The sequence below is a fragment of the Heteronotia binoei genome, chromosome 5 (assembly GCF_032191835.1).
Source record: "Heteronotia binoei isolate CCM8104 ecotype False Entrance Well chromosome 5, APGP_CSIRO_Hbin_v1, whole genome shotgun sequence".
NCBI lineage: Eukaryota > Metazoa > Chordata > Lepidosauria > Squamata > Gekkonidae > Heteronotia > Heteronotia binoei.
In genome coordinates, this window is record NC_083227.1 from 75,526,959 (window position 1) to 75,550,276 (window position 23,318).

Genomic DNA, 23,318 nt, shown 5'->3' on the forward strand with positions numbered 1-23,318 from the left:
AAAATAGAGCTAGGGCATGATGCTAACAGTGGGCTTGTAGTAAAAATATGGATATACATTAGGCTAGTCGACCACATGGAGTACATCTAGCGTCGTCTTCTTGGTTTAGAAAAAAATGGCTTGTTAGATGGTCAGAGTCCATTAGCCAGGTTTGGGTCAGTAGCTGAAGGCGGGTCAATGTGAAGGCGGGTAAGAAGGTCACATCCAGAAGCAAAGTCAAAGGCTGTCAGACGAAGACCCTGGTGAACCACCAAGATTTGGGTAGGAGATGACCAGCGAAAACGGATCTTGTGTTCAGCCAGTAAGTTTAAGATGGGTTTCATGTCTTTTCTGTGCTGCAAAGTCTCTGGGGAAAGGTCAGCCAGAACAAGGATCTTTTTCCCTTCGTAAAGTAAGCCTTCTTCAGACCGGGCTTTTTGTAGAATTGAGGTTCTGGTCCTAGAGTCTGGAATTGTAGTCAGAATATCACGTGGAAAGTCTTTTGAGCTGGGTTGTAAAGCGCCTAAACGATAAGCAGAGTCAATAAGGGGGGCAATGCCATCTTGGAGATGGAGGGCAGAAGCCAGCCAGGACGCCATGAAGGTCTTGATCTCTTGATTTTCTTTGGCCTGCTCAGGCAGCCCTCTGAATTTTAAATTTGCCGCCCTTAATTTATTGTCCAGATATAGGACCTTTTCATGAAGCCATAAATCAGAGCGTTGGAGGCTCTCCACTGCCTCCTGTGCCATTGTAGCCATTTCAAAAGCTGCATTCGCAGTTTGAGTAACAGCCACCAATGTTTCGTTTATTTTTTTAAGTTCAGAGTGAATAGGGGCTGTTGCTTTGGAGATTTTCTCCCCAATAGTCTCTTCCAGCCAGGTCATGGCTGCTTGGAAGGACTGGAAGGTTAGTGGGGAGCTTTCTTCTAAGCTCAGGAGAGAGTCAGACGCCATTTTCCCCAGGGGAAGAAAAGGCCCAGGCGAGGGAGTGGGAACTTCAGAGCTCGCTGGGGGGAAAGTCAGTACCTGCTGAGTAGTAGAAGACGATTTTTTGGTAGCCTTAGGAGTTCCAACGCTGCGTCTGCCCATGCCTAGGTGAAATTGACGCGTTCTGTGGGAGCGGGGGGAGCGCGAAGGGACAGTTTGTCGGGAGAAGCTCTTTCAGGCGTCCGCCATTACCCACGTCGCCCCGCCCCTCCTTAGTTTCTTCAAAGGTGTATGCTACATGTTTAAAAAGAACTGAATGACAGGTCCCCTTCTCAACAAATCAGATGGCTGGTAGCCATAAATAAGAACAATTAAAAAATGGAAATATCACCAGAGGTTTAAATGCAGAAGATGGACATGTGGACATTAAAGCAAAGCATCAGAGGCACAGATCTGAGCTGCGTCAACATTTTATTTCTTGTTTATCAAGGAATTTCCATATAGGTCAGTGACACTGTCTTGCTTGATACCTGCTAAGTAGGAGGTTCTGTCTAGAATAATTCATATTAACAGAAGATTTGTAACTGAATTTTTACCGTTCCTATGAGATTATTAGGCGTGAGACAAGCTGCCCATAAAATGAAGAGTACCTTGGCTTCAAACCTTTGGCATGCATTTTGGGGGATGGATTCTTCAGGAGCTCTTGTTTTATGGAGCAGCTATATACTCTTGCCTTAATTTGCTTGGGTGATTTAAATTTCTTTATTCAGGTTTTTTTTAAAGCAGGAACACAGTTCCAGCTGGCTAGGCATCAGGAGGTGTGGCCTAATAAGCTAATAAGCTCCTGCTGGTTTTTTTCTACAAAAAGCCCTTTGTGAAACAATGGTGATGTCAGGTGGTGTGGCCTAATATTCAAATGAGTTCCTGCTTGTCTTTTTCTACAAAAAGCCCATTTCTCAGTGGTAGAGTATCTGCTTGGCATGCAGAAGGTCCCAGATTCAGTCCCCAACACCTCCATTTAAAGAGATCAGCACCCAAGATCCTGGAAAACTGCCTGTCTGATGGACCAGGGGTCTGATTTGGTGCAAGACAGCATCATGCATTACTTGGTTTTGTAGTACTGTTATTTGTAGTACTGTAATACCTCTTATTAGAACAAACAAATGGATTTTTAAAATGTATTTTTAAAAAGTGAGCTATTCTTGAGGATCCCCCCCTCCCCTTTGGTTTTTCCTCTACCTACAGAACATCCAGCCTGGTGAAGAATTCTGGGAAACCCAAAAGCTTGCACCCTGGTTAGTGATATTAGTTGAGTCTAATAAAAAGAACAACATGACTGTTTTCAGCATTTTTCAGTGACCCAGCTTGGCTGCCTAGATTTGGTCTGAAATTTCTTAATTAATGGAGATTTGAATGTGTTAAGTAAATAAATACGAGAACACCAGTTAGCTCAGAAAAGGATTGGGCTGGACTCAGTAGCCTGTGCATTTTTTTCTCTAGAAACGTCATGTGCTTGATCCAGTATCTCATCCTCAGCAGTTTCTTTCTTCTGATCTTACATTTGCAATCAGTGGAATGGCTCCCTTTTGAAAATGCTTGTCCTTTATTATTGCATGGATTGTTCTTTATTATCAGCCCACTGCACATGTTCAACAAGCTGCTTTCTTGAAAACCGGTCACATCTATGGCACATTCTGAAAACTGCTTGTAGAGCTCCAGTCTCCAGTTCCGAAGAATCCATCATCACTGGGATTTATTCTGTGTCGACATCCCTTTCGCTTCAGTGGTGCTCTCTTCTTTCTTATTAGTGGTTCACCAGAGTAAACTGGCTTGCAGATGCCAGAATCTAATTTTCTAGCATTATGGACCCTGAGGATCTAGGATCCTGATGTCCAGTGTAGTAAACAATAGTGACAGATACCTAGATTAAAGACGACAGGAGCCTTATAAAGCTGTGAAGCCATTATGCTTCTATTTCATTACTCTTCAAATTTTCATAGATTTTTTTTTTTAAGGAGAAATTTTGAAATCCATTTAAAAGCCCAAAATATGTTCACATTTAAAAAGGAGTTTTCCAATGTGACAGCTTTAGAACAATACTTTTAGGTGCAGCTGGTCAGTGTGTTATAGTGGTTAGGGGGTCAAGGTAGGACTGAGGATGCATGGGTTCAAAAACCATAAAATTCATCGAGTGACCTAAGACCAGTCCTGTCTGCATAAAAATGGAGGATAGCCATGCATGCTGTCCTGAGTTCCTGGGAGAAAAGGCAAGTGTCATGAACCAGCCAGGGCTCAGCAACAGTGTGGACTCCTCAGAGACGGAAGGGCCCTGTGTAATCAGCCCAGAGTCAACAGAAGCCGACTAGTAGGAAATAAGGTACAGGCATGCCCGAACTTGCAGCCTAGAGCTGGTTCAGAATTACCTCCACCCTCCAGCTCTAATTCAGCAGGCAAAAGTCAGTTGCCTACCCCTAGCCCCCCCCCCCCTCATTACCTGCATCCTTGGAATGCCACAGAAGAAGGCTGAGAACAGATTTACAGGCTAGGAGGCAAAGTGCATGCCTCCTGGCTCAATGCCAGCTGTCTGTTGATAGTGAAGATGAATTTTTGCAGGATTGTTCCTGAGAACCTGACTGTATGCATGAAATCTTGGCCTGTGGCTATAAAGTCCCTGAGAGATGCAACCTGTACAGAATACAACACTGTCTTGATTTATTTCTGGAAATCAGACCTCTGACTGGATGACACCAGACTTCTGAAACCTCCTCTGGCCTTGTTATCCATGGAAATTAGAAAGACATTGTAACCTGACATCAGAAGCTGGCCAGCCAGTACAGCAAGATAAAAATGTAACAGGTAGATCCCAATTCAATCTTACAATAACATAAGCTTGAAAATGAAACAGTCACTTTGAATCAGTAAATTTATTTGAATGCAATAGTTGGTTCACAGACTCACCTATTTCTTGATCTCCCTTCACAATTATTAACATTTTGGGGTCAGTTGGCACTAATGTGGCAAGTCTGTATGCACAATGGGATACAGATGCCATAAGGTGTGTGGTACAGAACTGGTCCTCAAAACAGGAATGGAAGGATCCTGGGAATTAGGCTTTCTGTCCCACTGTCATTTCAAGTGGCTCAAAGTGCTGGGTTTATTGATTTAATTGAATTTTGAGGCTGCCCCTCCCTGCCATCAAGGCTCAGGGCAGCTTACAACAGGAAGGGACATACAATGAATAACTAGAAGTTAAAATCCTACAATAGAATAAATGCAATACATCAACAATAATAAAATGCATACATCAACAATAATTCAATCCATTCCAAGATGGTGAGAAAATTTCAGATTTCACAAGCCTTGTGGAGTGGGGAGGGGGGAGAGGTGAAACTGCCAAGGACATGGAGGAGCCATCTGGCTAGGTTCCAAAAGAAGCAGCATGTAAGGAGCTGTCCAACCCTGTAGCAGGGGCTATAATGGCTGAACAAGAGCTGCTCTAGGTTTGATACCCCCTGAAACCCTATGTGCTGGAGGCTTAATTTTAGACACCCCCCCCCCCAACCTCCGATTCCACTATGTCTACTCTGCAGTTAAAGTGTCATGTTTGATATTAAAGCTAGGGGTTTAAAACCTACTATGTGCTATTGGGAGGCAATTGCAAGAGGAAGCCACCTGATTCTCATTGGAATTCTGATACTCCCTAACCGAAGGCTCTGGCTTCATGCCCCCAGCGCACATCAAATTTCTGCTCCTGACTAATGGCTAGGAGTTGCAAACAGGCCCGTAGCCAGAAAATTTTGGGTGGAGGGGTCCTGGAGATAAAAAAATTTGGTGAGGGGTCCACAGGGCGTGGCTGCTTCTTATCGGTTCTGCTTTCAGCCTCTCTCCAGCCCCAGGCAAGGGCCATTTCCCCCTACTACTCACGAGATAGCCCCTGCCCACCAGAGTAACTTGCAGCAGGCCACAGAGTCTGACCGTGGTGGGGGGGAGGGGAATGCTGTCAGGGCACCACTCAGGCTCACCCCCCTCTTCCCCAGCTGTCTCTCCCTCTCTTTTTCTCGCTGTTACTCTCTCTATCCTGCTTTCTCGTTGTCGCTTACTCTCTTGCTCTTCCCTTGCTCTCTCTTCTCCCCTCTCTCTCACTCCGTTTCTTATCTGTTTTGCCAAAATACTCCCTTTTTCTCACTGCTAGCTCTCTTCTGAGCACGCCTTTTACTTCTTTGACTCTCTAGCCTCACTGCCAAATATTATGACCCCAAAAACTTCAATATTTACTTATCTTTCGGTCCTAATCTCTTTTCTTATCCGGAGAGGGGCGAGCCGAGGCTTCTTCTCTTTAGAGCGTGCGCGTTCCACCCTCTTCTCCCCTCTCTCTCACTCACTCTATTGCTGTTGCCCTCTCTCTCTCCTCCTGGATGTCACTTCTTCCCCCCCTCTCTCTCCTTCCCTTTCCTTCGGTCTGGTGACACAGAAGCCTGAAGCTGCGCGGCTGGTCAATTTCACCCCCCTGAACCTCCCTCTGCCCAGGGCCGGTGCTGGGATTTTTGCTGCCCCCAGTGCCGGCCAAAATTGGGCTTCATTTGCACAGAGGGCTCCTCTTGAGGAACCCTCTGTGCAAGCACCACCCCTATTGATCAAGAGGGGGGGCAAGCTGATTGAACATGTGGGAGCCCCAACCAGCTGAGGGAAGACCTCCCATTGCCCCCCTCTCATTGTTGTGACCCCCTCCCCCCTCTAAAATCCCATGTGAGTTCCCCTCAATGGCAGAAACATTTGCTCAATTAGAGTGGCAGCGGGCAAAATTTGCTGAATTAGAGCAGCAGCGGCAAATGCTACTGCAGCTTTAAGCTAGTATGCAGTTACGAGGCAAACTCTATGGAGACAAGGAGGAGAAGTAATGCATGGCTGTGAGCTTGACTGATTGAAGGGGCCACATAGTTGGAGGGGGGGCGTTGAAAGGCCGTGCCTTGCCCGCCCCCCCCCCCCCCCCCGTGGCTACGGGTCTGGTTGCAGGACAATAACCAACCTTCCCAGACCACTCAAAAATCTTCCTTGCAATGCTGACATCTCTGGAATCAAATGCATGGTGAGGACCATCTACCCATCTCCTAACTCATGGTTGCCAGGCATTAGTTATACCTGCCACTCAAATAACCTGGTTATCTCATTCCAGCCCATCTCACATTAGCATCTCCTATGAGGAAAAATCCAAACCTTCCAACGATAACTGAGATCCTAAACATTCTCCAATCACAGGACAGAGCCCCCCTCCCCCCAAAAAGCCCTCTAGCAGGATAAATAAAAAATTGTTACCAATGATATTTGCCCTCTCATGACTGAGAAACACAGAACACCTTAACACAAAAGAGGCACTACACCCCACACCCCACCCCAGACAGGTCATCCTTTTTCCTTGGAACAAAGCATTTAACTCCTAAGATTTCTGGCTGAAAAGAGATGTTTTCTCTTTATGGAGTAGAATGGGCAGGATGAAAAGGAGCATCTGCTTACCTGCCAGGAAGAAGCAAGTGTTTTAGTTGTCCTGAGTTATGGCCATAAAAGTTGAGGATGCATGCCTTATTATGATTGGTGTAGCATAGGACAGCATATGTGTAAACTAAAACTCAGTTCCAGAATAGGTCAGAGAAAAACTCTCCCAGCTGGGAAAGAATTAAAAGTTTTAACACAATCTGTAAAATGTATGCAAGCCAAGGCCTGGGAGAAATGAAGTATGCCTTGACCAGCCTCTCTTTCGAAGTCTCGGGTTTGCTTGTATCTATTCTTCAAAGCAGAATGCAAAGGTAGAACTAGCAACTTTCTACAACTTAGCTAGCTGTTTGGTTTTGTTTCTTTTGATCAGTGTCTTTAACATTCCGGTTAATGTTCCAATGTGAGTTACCTATGTTATGTTCTCCGCAGCTGAGAACGAAACATCTGGAAGAAAAACTTTCTCCAGTAGAACACGGCACTTGATCCCGAAAGATTCTACAAACCCTAATGAGTTACCTATGTTTTTGTGCTTCCAGAAATCAGACCTGCTTGTTAGAGAATAAAAATCTCTTTTTCTTATTTAAAAGATCTCAGACTGTGACCAAAGATTCTTACCCAAAGTGCCTGGCCATTCATTCACACATAGACTGGGAATAGAAATATAGAATACAAATATAGAAATATAGAAACCGCAGTATCAGTAACAAAATACTGATGCTATGTATTCCACCCATCCTATTGATACTGATCCTGTGTACTCCAAATATTTACTCAATACATTTATAAAGAGAATTCATACTGTAAGGGTGTTTTCGCACAGAGCTTACCCCGGAGCGACGTCCCTCTTCACCGCGCAGCGTCTGCGCGGATTTCGCACCAACTGCTCCGCAGAACCAGGAAGAGCCGCGAAGAGCTGCGGCTTTTGCGTCGCTAACGTAAACTGATTTTTAGCGGTTTACATTTGCGACGCAAAAGGCTCGGCACTTCGTGGCTCTTCCTGGTTCTGCGGAGCAGTTGGTGCGAAATCCGCGCAGACGCTGCGTGGTGAAGAGGGACGTCGCTCCAGGGTAAGCTCTGTGCGAAAACGCCCTAAGTCTTAAAGTGCTCAATAATTTTCTCTGCAAGTATCTAGCAATATAAGAACAGTCCAGAATGTTCATGTGCAGAGTTTGAGCAGTGGCAACCTACCACATATAAGAGGAGGGAAGGAGACGGGTGGGTGGGAGGAATTTCACTTTCTCTTGTTTGCCCTCCATACTGTATTTCCTCTTTCTCTCCTGCTGGCACTATCATATCCTAACCTCTCCCTGCTTTCTTCTCTCCTTCCTAATTGCCAACCAATGTGTCTTTCATCTGCCCCCAATCATCAGACATATTTATTATTTACTTCATTTGTACCCCTCAGGTTTGTAAAAAGACTTGCCTTGCCTGTTCATAGCTCTAGTCATGGGATTTAAGTATCCACTGGTTTCACCATGTCGAGAATTAAATATACTGATGCTAGCACTCCAGGATCAGGCAACATATGGAACTTTCTGTCTTACTTCTTCAGTTGGTTCCCTCTTTTCTATCACCTTCTCAACCAGCCTCCCTACTTTCTGAATCAACCCCTACCCCCTGACCCCTCCTCGAAGAAAAACTTCTGTGCTCACTCCCTCGACTGACCTCCCCTTCCTCCTTTTTCTCTGGGGACAGTAGCTCATAACTCCAGGGAGCATTCTAATGCTGGGACCAACTGTGGGAGGACATATTTAGCATAAATGAAACAGCTTCCAGTAGGAATCTTTTGATTAACTTGCTGAAAGCTTATTCCCAAATGTTTGTGTGATTTTATATTCCACCTAGCTACTTGTAGCTTAATATAGTCCCTGAACTTAGTATATTATATCGCCTTTTCAGTCTGCCTACTTTCCCCTTGTTTTTCTTTTCTGTCATTTTATGTGTTCAGTGAAGATTAAAGACTGTTGCTGTTTCCCTCTACCTTCTCCCACGATTCCGCCCAACATATTCTAAGTTGATGAGGCAGGGGGGCAGGATCTAGGATTGCCAGGTGCCCCTTGGCAACCAGTGAGTAGTGGGTATGGGCCTTCACTAGTGATGTGAAGTATCACCAGTGACTCTCTGATATTACTGCCTGTGTACACTGCAATGCTGGGGACACTGTGGCATGTGGGCAAAGCTCTATGGCTAAACCATAGAGTTTTGCCCAAATGCCAGAATCCCCAGCTATCTTCTAGTGATGTGTTGACATTACTTTGGGCATGTGTTGAGTAATATCAGCACACTGGGATGCTGCCGATTCCTTCCTTCCCCACTGAATGATGATGGGAATTCTCAACCCCCAGAGGGGCCTGGCAACCCTATACTACTACAAAACGGCTGCCACTGGAGGAAGAGACAAGCACATATACACACACAAGCAGAAGAGGGTTGGAGAATATAAACACATGCACAGAAGATAATGACAAATTAGGGGAAGGAAGGAGGAAAAACACACCAAATGATGACCAAAGGGGGAAAGATGACACAAAGATAACAGCAAGGGAGAGGGTTATACACACACACAAGCAGCCCAAAAGGTGATAAGGACTATTAAATTGCAGCATCTTACTGCCCTCAGCATCTCTCTCTTTTTGTTTCCAGTAACTATCCAGGTGCAACATGAGAAAGTCAAGCTTCTCCTCAAAGCTGGGGCAAGGCATAAACTATGGAAGTTTGCTGCCCCCAGACAGCTGCCGTGGACTGAGAGAGAGAGAGAGAGATGTCAAGGCAGAGAGTAAAACATTGTGCTTTACTCCCTGCCTTGGCATGTGTCTTCCCTTTGCTCATTTGCAGACACCTGGGGGCAACAGGAGGTCAATCACTTGTCCCTGTCTTCAGCTTTGAGGAGACATCCTTGTCTTCCTCCTGCTATGCTTGAGTAGCTGATCAGGTTGCTGCTGCCCCATACTCCCTCCTCACCAGATAGGTGATCAAGGTGCTGCTACCATGCTGGTGTTCCCTATACTCCAGTTTGGTGTAGTGGTTAAGTGTGCGAACTCTTATCTGGGAGAACCGGGTTTGATTCCCCACTTCTCCACTTGCATCTGCTGGCATGGTCTTGGGTCAGCCATAGCTCTGGCAGAGATTGTCCTTGAAAGGACAGCTTCTGTGAGAGCCCTCTCTAGCCCCACACACCTCACAGGGTGTCTGTTGTGGGGGAGGAAGGTAAAGGAGATTGTGAGCCGCTCTGAGACTCTTCGGAGTGGAGGATGGGATATAAATCCAATATCTTTTTCATCTTCATCTACTCCTCACAGGTAATTTGGGTGCTGCTGTTGTTGCCCCAGGGTCCCTCCTCCTAATCCCACCAGACAGCTTACAAAAAAGAGCCTTGTGAGCTCTCGGAGGATTGGCTACATCAGGGGTATGTGGCCTAATATGCAAAGAAGCTCCTGCTAAAATTCTACCCCTGCACACGCACACACACATAGCATTGCCAGAACATCTTCCATCCAGGAACTGACTTGATGGAGACCTGCTTAGCTACATTTAGGCTACTCAACAGTGTGTGCTTTGACTAAATTTTAGGTTTAGCTTTGTTGTTCTTGGACCTGACCTTTAATTGACCAATTTTGTCAAGATGACAAAAATAGTTTTAAGAATTCAACTGAAGTCTTAAAATTGTTCGTTGAATCCTAAGGGGAAATCATACCCCCTTTCCCGAGGGGTTTTGTTTTCAATGCCAGTTCTGTGTGGGTGGGTGTAAAGTGCCATCAATTCACAGCAGAGTTATGGCAACACCAGCAAGAAGCTTTCAAGGCAATCACATACAACACAATCTCAACTATGCTGAAAGGAAAGCCACAGACAGTTTCAGGAACAATCCAGATATTATAATTAAAGAAGCTGACAAAGGTGGAGCCATTGACATCATGGATAGATCAGATCAGACAGAACATGGATAGGTCATCATTTGATAGATCAAACCTTCAGATTAATGATACAACCATGGGCACCAGCATAGCACCACAATATGCTAACATCTTCAGGGATAACTTGGAGCAACACTTCTTAAACACCAGACCACTCACTCCTCTCCTATACAAGCGTTACGTTGATGACATTTTTAATATCTGGACACATGAAAAGAAGCCCTGCACATATCCCACCAGGTATTCAATGACTTTCACACCACCATCAACCTGAGAATAAACCAATCTATGCAAGAAATATTTTCTAGACACCACTGTGCAAATACATGATGGATGCATAGACACAACCTTATATTAGAAATCTACTGATCAACAAACATATCTACATGCATCCAGCTACCATCCTAAACATACCAGACAATCTATTGTCTACAGCCAGGCCCTATGCTACAGCTGCATGTGTTCCAATCCTACAGACATTCTTACAGAGGTATCTACAACAAACCTTTTTGGAACTAAAATAGCCATCTGATGAAGTCAAGAAACAGATTAACAAAGTCAGAATGATACAAAGAGAAAGCCAACTAGGAGACAGGCCCAAAAGAGACAATAACAGAACACCACTACATACAATTCAAAACAGTTCAAAGCATCATCAATGACATACAACCAATGTTCTCTCTAAGCTGCAGTCTTGTGAGCAAAAATTCTACTTTGTGAGCTATTGGCATTAAAGTTGTGAGCTACTAGCTTTAAAGTTGTGAGCTTTTGCATAAGTTAGTGTGCTCTGGGGTCATACTTCCTAGGCTAAGACAAAAATGTGTGAGCTGGAAGCTAAAAATCTGCGAGCTAGCTCACACTAACTCAGCTTAGAGGGAACACTGCTTACAAACTCTACTGAATAATGGTAGTTCTCTTTCACAAGCACTGGGGGACAAACCTTTTATTGTACACAGACAGCCCCTAAATTTTTAACAACTCCTCACCCGCAATAATACAACATCGAACTTGAACATGGACACTGGTACCAGAGCTTAATATAAACTCAGATGCCAACTTTGCTGCCACATACACCCAGACAATATGATCACTGGATGTAACATCAGCTACACCATATCAGGCTCATTCACTTGCTCACTTTTAACATTGTATACGCCATTAAATGCCAACATTAAATGCCTTCCAATTTCTACATAGGGCAAATAGGTCGAACCCTACTGTCAAAGGCTAAATGGACACAAATCTGACACTAAGAATCACAAGACTGAGAAACCTGTAGGAGAACACTTCAACCTTCCAGGACATTCAGAGTCTGTGGGTGACCTCAAAGAAGCTGTTTCATTGCTAAGGAACTTCAGGTATAGACTGGAAAGGGAAATTGCTGAATTACTAATTATAACAACACTCAGAACAAAAAACCTTCAGGACATAAGAGGGATATTTGTTTCTTATCTCACTACATATGCTAATCTTATTCAGTCCTTACATCTGTATTGTCACCAAGAAGGGCTATGTAGCATCTTTATCTTATAGTACTTTTATTGTATTTTTTATTTGGAATAGAAGATTGGAATAGTGATCATAATGTAATGCAATGAATAGTTGAATGTAATGTAATGTGGAATGGTAGATTGGATTTCTCTGGTCTGGAGACATAACACTGCCAACCAATCACTTCACCTTAAAGAAAATGATGCTGTTGTTTATCTCCATGCTTGAGAGGAGATGGATGGTATGTAACAACAGGGTCTCAGTTAATTACTCTCAGCATTCCACAAGAAAGGTACATTTACACATCAATCTCCAATGTTGATACATTTATTTGCTTTACTATATTTTCCCCTGGGATTAAATCCTCAAAAATAGTGACTATATAAACTAAGCTTGTCATTCCTGTTCGGCCCTTGCGTCTGTTAAACATCTTCATTATGACGTATGGTAATTTTCTGTTCACCCTTTACCTATTTGTATGGACTAGTAACTTCCATTTCAATGTATCTGAAGAAGTGTGTGTGCACACAAAAGCTTATACCTTGAATAAAAATTTGTTGGTCTTAAAAGTGCCACTGGACTCAGACTTTGTTTTTCTGCTTCAGACCAACATGGCTACCCACCTGAATCCCTTCCCTCTGTTCTTTGTAGAACAATCTTTATTCTCTTTGTATGAATGTATAATCTGGTAACTTCATTTAGAGTTGCCAACAGACTTAGAGAAATATCTCTTGTGCTCAGGGCTTTTTTTTTCTGGGGGAATGCAGTGGAACAGAGTTCCGGAACTTCTTTGTGGAAACAAAACTCTCAAAAAAGGTTTAAAAGTTCATGAGAGGCACCCATGTGTTTCTCCTTTATTTCCCTCTTGAGAGTTCCAGAACCTTTTTCCTGGAAAAAAAGCCATGCCTGTACTTAGGTTTACCAGTTTCCTGCTGGTGGTGGGCAAGCTGTATCCCCTATCCTGAATCCCCTGAACTTGCTTAATGAAATGGTAGGGAAAAAATGGGGAGCAAACCATGGCATACATGCTGTGATATCATAGTATTTATGACACTCTAAAAACTTGCCCAAATCCTTTATGGTTTTTACCACAGAGATTGTGGAAATTCCTAAAGCAATGCAGATGCCATGAGTCATGGTAAGGCATCAATGCCACTCTCCCTTCCCAGGCTCAGTTCCCAAAGGCTCCTAGAGTTGTAAAATCAAGGCTGGAACCTATCCCTGTCCCTTTTGTAGAGCATTGATGTGTTAAAGTGGGCAGTCAAAGCTTTTGATGGCACAGAGGTAAATAACATCACCTGGTAAATAACATCCTATTAAGCCTTTATTAAGCCTTGAAACAGGACATTTCCCCTAGTTAGTTGGCAACCCTAGGGAACATCCATCTGGTGCTTCGCTGCAGTTGTATAGGTTTTTCCTTTTAAGATGCTAGACATTGTTATGGGGCATCTCAAAATTGCGTCCTGAGTGGACGATTTTTCTTTCTATGGTCAGCCAGACGAGTGTCACTATGAGCTGCAACAAATAAAATACGAATAGCAAAGGTGTAAATAGAGATGGTGCTTTGTTCTTTCCAGATTTGCTCCCCTGCTACCTTACTGCGTAATTGTTGCTTAAGAAGCAGTTTATGATCCTTCCCACTGCTAAAACAGGAAGCAAACCCTTTCTAATTTTATGCCAGCTGCTGGAAACAGAAAAGTAGCAACCTCCAGCATTGTGATGTCAGCCAACAACTGTCAGAATTTTAATATGTGCGCAAAATTCAGATTGCTGACATCAATGAAGGGGAGGGAGAAGAAGCAACACATCACCTACATTACCTCATGACATTTGCATAATGGGTCCAGAGGCAGCACTCTATAAGAAGGGAAGAACTGATTCTCAAAAGGGAACTCAGCAGCAGTTCTATTGGATATCTCCTGTGATTCTACCGAGGAGAGCAACTTTGAAGCGCAGACGTGTAAGCAGCTGCAGAAACAAAAGTGAGCGGGAAGAACTCTTTAGAAACCTCAGCCAAGGACTGAAGCTCCCGTACAGAAGGTAATTCCCATTTCTGTTTCATTGTCAGGCTGCCTGGGTTGAAGTTCCCTCTTCTTAGGAATTGCATGACTGAACAACATCTGTGTGCTAGTATCCAGCTGTTATTCTGTGATGTTCTTGATGCTTGCAGAATTATGCTGTTTGCTGAGAGGAAATGACTGCTCTGGATGACTTCTTGCTTTGAAAAACTTTCAATCAGAATGTGTATTTCTTTTCTTAAGCAATGCATTTCACCACATTAAAAAAGAGCTTTAATTCTTTGTCACTGGAACCTCTCAAAACTGATTGAAATAGATCTTTTGAAATTAGGTTGCCAGTTTGCAGGATACCTGATCAGAAAGAAAATGTTGGTATTACATTTTTTAAAAAATGTATAATTTCACTGTCTTCAGAAAAATCTAAATGTTTGCATTTTTTTGGTAGTTAAGCCAAATTATAAGAGACCAGTTGCTTAATGAAAGTTTTCATAAAAGATGTTAGTGTTTCTTTAAATGCTCTTACATGGTTTTGAGATGGTTAGAAACCACTTGGTAAATGGAATGAAGCTCCTGAACTGGCATAAAGTGAGCAAATATAAAACATATTTTTTTCTGAGTTCATAAAGATGAACACCCTTTTTACTTTCGTAAACCATGGTGGTGCGGAGATCTGATTGTTCATACTGTTGTAATTTTCATACCACTTATATTATAAAATACTGGCTAAATAATGAAAGCTGCAATACAGCTATGCCAATACAAAACAACCTTTGAATAACTAGATACATTTTTCTTTTAGCCACCAGGATTGTTTCCAGATACTATCCTGTGTATGTGTGTATTTTAATCAGAATATGTATAGTATGAAACAAAACCCAACTTCCAGTTTTCAATAAAAAGTTATATAGCTTTTAGGCACTAAATGCCTTCAAGTCATCCCTATGTTAATATATATCCATTCTCATAACTGAGTAAGGATCTTAAAGGAATATTAGCATTTATCTGCATATACAGCTTGCCAGTGCCTTGCTCAAAGGAAAACGTCCACATTCATCTGAAAAGCCTCATGCAAACTAAAAAGGCGTCCAGAAAATTAAAAGGGACAAGTAATCATTTCCATGGGCAACTAAAGCAGAACAGGATCAGTGGCAAAAGAATTAAGGCTCCTGGCCATATCACACATCTTTCCAAATGATTATGAAGATTGCATTTATCATCATGTTTGTTCCGTTCCCTGCCACCCTGTTTTTCTTCACAGGACCTTCAGTCCCATAATGCCATCGGCTCAACTGTTCCTTCTGCTATTCTTTCTGGCTTTCACCAGTGTTTGTGTCAACTTGGGGCAGCCATTTCCAGAAGACAGTGAGAATGAAGAAAATAATCACTTGGATGATATCTTCCAAAGGGCAGAAAACATCATCTTGAGGTCTATTCTTACAAAGGTTGAAGATGACGAAGAGAATACCAACTATGGTAAGTGAGAATCTGAGGGCTTCTGATGTATCTTTACAACTGAAGTTCATTTCCTTACATTTATTTTATTTTGATTGTGACTTTTTGAATGTATATACAAAGGCTCTCAAGATTTTAGGGAATGACCTTCAGATGTTAGGACACTTTCCCCCCCATTCCTGGCTGCCAACATGGGACAATCCATTCTTTATGGATAGTTTACCAATCTTTTTTCTATGAATTCCATACAAGAGAAATTGGGCCATTTTGTTCACTGCTACTTGCAGTAGGTGCATACAGTAATCAAAATGATAGTGGCTAATTTGGGTGGAAGCCTTAGGAACAGAAGTTTTCACCTAGGTCATTATTATCTACTCCAACTGACAGATGTCAAGGGTCCCAAACAGAAAGAGGTGTAACACTCTCTAAAGATAACTTGGAATATTTGCATACAAAAATATGCTTGTACCATTGATTCATGACCTACTTGTGTGATATGAAAGCTGCACTTACACCAGAACTTCAGAATAAGTCAGTTTAACAGCAGTGAAAGATCCAAAAGCAACTGGTCTGTGCAAACTGCACTGTACATAGATGACTAAGTTTTTATGGCTCACTTTTCTCAACCTTTAAGGAGTCTCAAAGCAGCTTACAATCTCATTCCCTTCCTCTGCCCACAACAGTCACCTTGTGAGGCAGATGAGGTTGAGAGATCGGCAAGAACCATGACTGGCCCAAGGTCACCCAGCAGGCTTCATGCAGAGGAGTGGCGAATCAAATCAGTTTGTCAGATTAGAGTCCGCCATTCTTAATCACAACTTCACACTGGCTGGCTGGCTTATCATCTGTATCCTAATGTCTAGGCATACAAATCCTCAGCACTGCTGCATGCCAAATAAGGCCCCTTATTTTCTGCATTCATTGTACACCTCCAACAAATTCTCCTCCTATCTGCTCAAATACTACTATTTGCAGTAGTATTTTGTTCTGTATTGCCACACATTTCTGAGGTAGAATTCTTGAAACGACCATTATGGGCTTTCTTAGGATCCTTGTATTTACTATCAGTTTAAAGGTAGAATCCAGTCTTGTGTCTACACATATCTGTCTGCCCATTTATTCCCATGAACCAGGGTTCGAGTGGTCTTTGGAGGACCGGTAAGAGCAGATTCAGAGGGTCAAAAACCAGAAGGTCAAGTTAAGTGAACCTCAGATTAAACGTGAACGTCAGATTAAAGGAACAAAAGTATTAATATTCTGAGATCAGGTAATGCTCATAAAACAAACAGATAAAGGCTGTAATAACAGGGGGCAGGGGGGGGGGGAGGAAACTATAGGCAGGGCTGGAAGAGTCTTCAAATAGCCAGGAAAAAAACCTAGAGTGGAAACCGAGCAGGACCATAGCAAAGTGGAAAGCAATCAAACTAGACAGGCTAGGCAGCATCATCCTGGGATATTAAACTGCTTCAGAGACAAAAGGATAATAGGTCTGTGCCCTAAATTGGTAAAGAAAGGGACCAACCTGAACTGCCGTAGATCAATCTGTTTGAATTGGTGGGAAGCAGTGGCTCAAGGGAAACAGTAGCTCAAGGGAACATGATAGACATGCTGTCTAGATTAAATCCCAATGGCCCTTATATGGAGCCCTGAAATTCCATTTGGCTTTGCAGTATATTCAGCCTTTTTAAACATTACCTCCTGTTCAAACTCATACAGCACTACTACGACTAATCCTGCTTGAACTTCCATTAGTATTATTTATTACTGAGCAAGATTACATATCTCAATTATCAGTGAGACAAGGAGACTATAAACAAATCACATTACATAAGGTAAACTATTAATATAGCGAAAGATTCAGAGAAGCTAACTATAAATATCTACCAGATAGTAATTCAAGCTATATACATAGATTCCTAAATACATTAACCTTGAAGAATCATGCTGAAGATAATACAGTAAATAATTATAACAGAAAATATAGACAAAATTACCATTATAGTGATTCACAGAATGCAAAAGGCAAGATTTTATCAGAAACTTTAGCATTCCAAAACTTGGTAATGTCCACTGTTTAAAAAATTTGTCTGGAGTCTGCCAATTTCCCCTTATCTGATAGTCCCAAAATTTTTACCATCAATGCAATTTGCCATACATGGTTAATCAAGTTGTTGTTAGATGGGCACTTCTTTTTCCATATGGCATGTGTGGCCATTTTTGCTGTAGTAACTAAACAAGATGAGTTCTGTATCTAAGGAGGATACATATCCTTTAAACAAATCCTACAAAATCACTTCAGGTTGTTAATTACCTACCCTTTGAGATCCTGCTTGCACTTAACTGAATGACTGGTTGTGAGGGGGAAAAAAATGTTATCTAGCAGGTTAGTTAATCATGGGAATTTTCTTGGACAGACCCAAGTGCTTCTCAGCTAAACTGGATTTCCAAAAGACAGCACCCTGGAAAGAAATCTCTAAATGATTTAGACAAGAGGCAGCACCCTGGGAAAAGGGAAGACGTGAGTGATGGTTCCTATGGAGAAACTCTGAAACGGCAACACCCTGGGAAACGAGAGGAAGACAATGAATTTGAACGCTACTTAGAACTGCAGAAGAGGCAACATCCTGGCAGAAGGGCCCTGTGGGATCTGTACCCTGAGATCCCTAGCAACCAGCTAGCCTATCTGAATGAATTCTCCAAAAGGCAACATCCAGGCAAGAGATATCTGGCTTATAGCAAACGACAGCATCCTGGCAAGAGAAGCTGGGAGGATGAGCTTGATGGCATTGAGCAGGACTCGGAGAAACGACAACATCCAGGGAAGAGATACCTGGGTTCAGAGAGTCCAGACTACCCTGTCCCCTGTGACCCCCAGGATTCCATCAACTGCAGCCAAGGCAGCTTGTTGTTGGAGCTGCTAGATAGTGTCAACAAAGGCCAGGTAGAAGAGAAGCGACAACATCCTGGAAGAAGGTCTTCATGGGATGGGGAAGTGGAGAAGGAGGAGTGAGAAAGGAGCAGCGAGTGATTATGCATTGTTTACATTTCTTTGAATGATACCCCCCCTTCCCAACTATTCACGTTCCATTCACAGCCCTTTTTGACTCTCTGCTTGCTGCCATACCATGCAGGTAATTATTTTGTTCCTCTTGGGATTATGGTCCAGACTCAACAATGCACAGAATTGTGGGTTTGATTTTAAGCACTGAAGTGAGTTGTCTCATTGCAAGGTCCATGACCAGGCTTTCTCACATCTTAAAATAAAGTACATTAATAAAGGATGATTCCAATATTTCTTTTCTCTATAGATGCAACGGGGGGGCAAAAATGCAAATAGAAGGAAGTCAGGGGTTACCGTAATGCGAGAATAGTCAGTGCGAGCCTTAATGCTCTGAACTGACAGATCCACTCCAAAAAAGTCTGTCTGTGACATGTTTCATACTCCTGTCTGTGGATGTATTCCCTGGTTACAAAGAAGCACATATTTGACTCCTTTTATAGCTATTTCCCTCCATAGGGCTTTCAGTAGAGAAATGTAAACGCAAACTCATCGGCAGGTTCCTTTCGGAACTGGGTTCTACATGTCTAACCTGAGAGGTGTGCAGTGCTTCCAACTAGGGTATCTTACCGGTGTGTCCAGGTGGGAGCTCTTCACAGTTTGGAAGTATGTGGACCAGAGTGGGGAAGAACCAGGTACCATTTTGGGGAGGGCTGAAAGCATGACTCTTATCACACAGACTGCATGGAACTATGCTGCATTGTGGCTAGATGAGATAGGCAAGGGACTAGCATAGGATGAAGCCTCAGAGGCATGGGACTGTAGGGCTCAGCAGTGCACCGCAGGAACATCTACACAGCTCCCTTCAAATATGCCCTACGGAGATGCCATTTTAGGATTAAATTATCAGTTGATTCTTTTTACATGTGTACTTTGTTTCTGATCCCTGAACCCTCAAACATGCTGCCCATCAAGGGGCAGCCATCAGCAGCACCATCAACTCCTTGATCAGTTTCTAATTCCTCCTCTGCCCACTTGTATTGTTTAGAGCAACTTTTTGAGTGAGTCATACATTTCGTGCCCTCAGAGGGGCTGCAGGTCCACCAGTATAATGATGATTCCCCAGGATTATTGTAATAGGCAGTCTAGCCACTATTCTAGATAGCAAACAACAAAATGATTCTATAGTAAATCACACGCCACATGCCATGATTGGTTAAATGGAAGCCATAAGGGAATTCACTGAAAGGGTTGGGGAAGAAAGTTAATATAGGTCAATGGAATAAAAATGACTTTTTTAAAAAAAGGTGGCTTCTCATGCTTTTAGTTCAATGCTTACACATGAAGCAGACAAAGCGGGTTCCTATGAAAAAGGTACTTCGCGTGGACTCAAATTGCAGCTCCCACCAGGCACAGACCACAGAGCTCCAGTCTCTATTGCTGCTGTTCCCACTGCAATAGGGCAGGGACAGACAAGGGTTTTTGCTATAACCGGCACACTGCGTTGTATGAATAATAAGAATAAAATGGATCTAAGTACATTCCAAAGGGTGGTCTGCTCCATAGGTATGAATAACGCCAGTGCAGAAGGGAAATCTTATTGCTGGTGTTCCCCAGTCATCATAGATGTGTTCCATCCAAATCTGTATCAGTCGCATATCTCAGTCCCATCTCTTCCAGTCACTTTCCATGTAGTGAGGCTGCTAACAAGCGGTCCATGACAGGGGATTGTGTACAATTGCTGTCTTTTCTGAGCTGGGTGAGATGGCTCAAGCTGTCATTCTGCTAATGAACAAGATTAATGTGCACAGAGAAATGACATGTGTATTCAACAAATCAGACATTTGCTATTATCCTTTGCCCTAAACCTGATTCATAATGATGCAAGGTGCAGGAATCTTTTTGATTATCAAGGTTTCAAACAGTTGATTCGTTTTTTACTTTATTTCATTTTATTTCTAAGTAATGGCAACAGTACTAATTTACAATTGCAGCAAGCAGGTGTGTTTGTTTCATTATGTGGATTTTCATTTAAAATACCCATTGTTTTGAAATAAATGTCTTCGCTTTGTGTTGACAAAAGGTGTTTATCTACCATAAACAAATCAATAAATATTCATCATTACCAGTGTCCCAAACTCAGTTGTCCCTTTTGTGCAAAAGCAAATAAACCTGCATTTAAAATGGAAAAATTTCAATTTAACCAATGGGGCGGGGGGGGGGGGGCTAACATTTTTTCTAGTCAAAACTTTACATTGTAGCAGGCTCACTTTCAGGGTGGAAGACTGCTTTAAGTAGAAATTTCAGAGGTACTTCTACGAGCCCTTTACTGCAGCATGAATAAACCAATCAGCATCCTCCTTTAAACAGTGTCATAGTGAGTTTTGGCCACAGGACCCAAGAAGAAGGATGTTGAAGTCTGGGAAGCAATTCCCATCTTGGTCTGCCCAAGCAATTTGCAAAAAAGCGAATAACTGACATCAGTGAAACATGGTAATAAATTTACAAAATGAAACAGAGGACAGCAGCCATGTTCCTTTCTCACATTTGTGCAGAAGAGTAGATTTCTGCTCATGCAGCTTTCTGAATCCTGAAGCATGACGAACTGTGTGAACTCAGATGTTTTTCCATCTTGGAAAAAAAAAGGAATGATACGCATTGTATAACTAAGTTTATGTCACTGTTGCTGAACAGATAGCTCTCTCTTGTTAAGGCAGGTAAATCTGCTTTTAAATCATAAGATAGAAACCACAGAAACTGGAACATGTATAATAAAACTTCTTTTAAAGCCTCATATGTGGGGGATTTGTACTGTTAAGCAGATGAGAGTTGCAGGAAGGGGGGCATTGTGTTATGAGAAGCCACATTTTCCAGGCTTTGGGCAACATTCTTTTTGTGACCTCTGAGGTGGCAAACACATGGACTCTTACAGATACGTCAAATATCCAGGCATCTGAAATTCGGTAAAGCCTTGGTTGTTCTGTTCATCATACTAGGAAAGCTAATCCTATGCAGTAAAGAACATGGCTTGTCTGCTTCTTATGTTCATGTGACAGGGAATGCCCCTCATCAGCTAAACTGTGAAGACTTTTTAAGAGTAATCCAGGCCCAACTGACAATTGCTATAACTGAACATGCAATATAGACTGGATATAAATTGGGTGCTCTCCAGAGTCAAATTAATAATCTCCAGTTAAACTGGATTATTTCTCATTACAATAATATTGCTACTGGCTGACCTAGAAAACATTCAGTTGAGTAAGCTGACTAAGGAATCTTGTGGTTATACATACTTGTGAGACAAGATAAATGTAGAATTGCAATCTGGTCAGTGAAGCGAGGAGAACAATACATCCAATAAATAGGTGTACACAGCTTTTCTCTACAGTTTGCTTAGCACAGTGGGGAATCTAGAACTGCCAGTTAACATTATACTCTTAAAATGGTATGTCTCCCCCTTCTGACATGTTCAGAGGTGTTCAAAGCTTCCAAAAAAAGAGCCAAATTAAAGCCAATGCTAAAATTGTAGAAGATTCAGGAAGCTGATTGGGAAGAGGTGCTGTGTTATAACTATAAACAAACATTTTGGTACTAATTACACTGGTGCGCTTTTTATGAAGCATTGGGCATAACACTCACAGTGGGTCTCGAACTGGCAACCTAAGGGATGTTCAGCCTGTGTTCGGTTAAATGACCAGATGAGGAACTAAGTGGAGACCAGACACACTTATAGGAAGCCTCTTTATACCGCTAGGTCACAGCCGATTAGTTAGTCCTTCCTCACCCTCATAAGACTTCCGAGACTCTGTTCTCACTGGACCTTACAGGCTAGTGAGCACCTTTGCTATGCTTAACTCTGCTCTAAGCTCCACAGGATCTAGACCTGGCATATGCCTTCTTATTGTCAAAATTATTTTTGGAGCAATGCATGACATGTCCCTCTTACGTTGGTTTTGCTCCTTGTGAAGTTGTGCCCCAAAATAGCAACCGATGCATTTTCCATTTAATATACACTTCATACACATGCTGAAAAATCAACATTACAGTAATGCTTTGCTGGTTCTGGTATCTTGCAGTACACAGTAAAAGTAGCCTGGTTCTTCCATCTAGTTATTTTGTAAATTAATCAGATCCATTAACTAAATAGATCCATTAGCTAAATACTTTGAAGTGAAAAATCATGTGCTCACATTGACAGCTACAACAGGGTTTCAAAGGGCCTTAGCAATTTTTGTTTGGACATCAAAATTCTGAGCAAATTTTATATTGTGGTAAGCAGACCTAAAACATAGAAGAATTCAGAAAGGTATGCAAAAAGGTGCTGTTTGAGCAATCTAAAATCTGTCTGAAGTTGTGGCCCTGAATTTTTTTCTTGAAAGTCCAATAGGGTTGCCAAGTCCAATTAAAGAAAAATCCAGGGACTTTGGGGGCGGAGCCAGGAGACTTTGGGGGTGGAGCCAGGAGACATTGGGGGTGGAGCCAGGAACAAGGATGTGACAAGCATAATTGAACTCCAAGGGAGTTCTGGCCATCACATTTAAAGGGACAGCACGCCTTTTTAAATGCCTTTCTTCCATAAGAAATAATTAAGGATAGGGGCACCATCTTTTGGGGCTCATAGAATTGGACCCTCTAGTCCAATATTTTTGAAACTTGGGGGGTATTTTGGGGAGAGGCACTAGCTGCTATACTAAAAATCTGGTGCCTCTACCTCAAAAAATAGCCCCCCCAGAGCCCCCAGTACCCATGGATCAATTCCCTATTATTCTCTATGGGAATCGTTCTCCATAGGGAATAACAGACTGCCTAGTAGACATTTCCCTCCCCCCCCACGCTTTCTAAAGGGGGGGGCTCCATACCAGGGAATCCCCCTCCCTGCCCCCTCCCTCTCTCTTTCTCTCTCACACACAAATACTTACCGTACTTGGTCTTCTTCCAGCAGAATTTGCTCGCTGTGAAAGCAAAAGCAAGGCTGCACAGGAAAAGAAAGGGAGGGGCCGTTCCTGTTTCCTGTGCAGCCTAAAAGGAACACATTTTAAAAACGGATCCC

At 42.6% G+C, this 23,318-nt stretch overlaps 1 protein-coding gene across 1 annotated transcript; it reads left to right on the plus strand.

The window, feature by feature from the left end:
- Positions 1-13,388: 13,388 nt before the first annotated feature.
- TRH (thyrotropin releasing hormone) lies at positions 13,389-18,581 on the plus strand. Its single transcript, XM_060239619.1, has 3 exons — positions 13,389-13,840; positions 15,077-15,291; positions 17,685-18,581. The coding sequence occupies exons 1-3, from the start codon at positions 13,638-13,640 to the stop codon at positions 18,278-18,280; spliced, it is 1,014 nt and encodes a 337-aa protein (XP_060095602.1). The 5' UTR covers positions 13,389-13,637; the 3' UTR covers positions 18,281-18,581.
- The last annotated feature ends 4,737 nt before the right edge of the window (positions 18,582-23,318 follow it).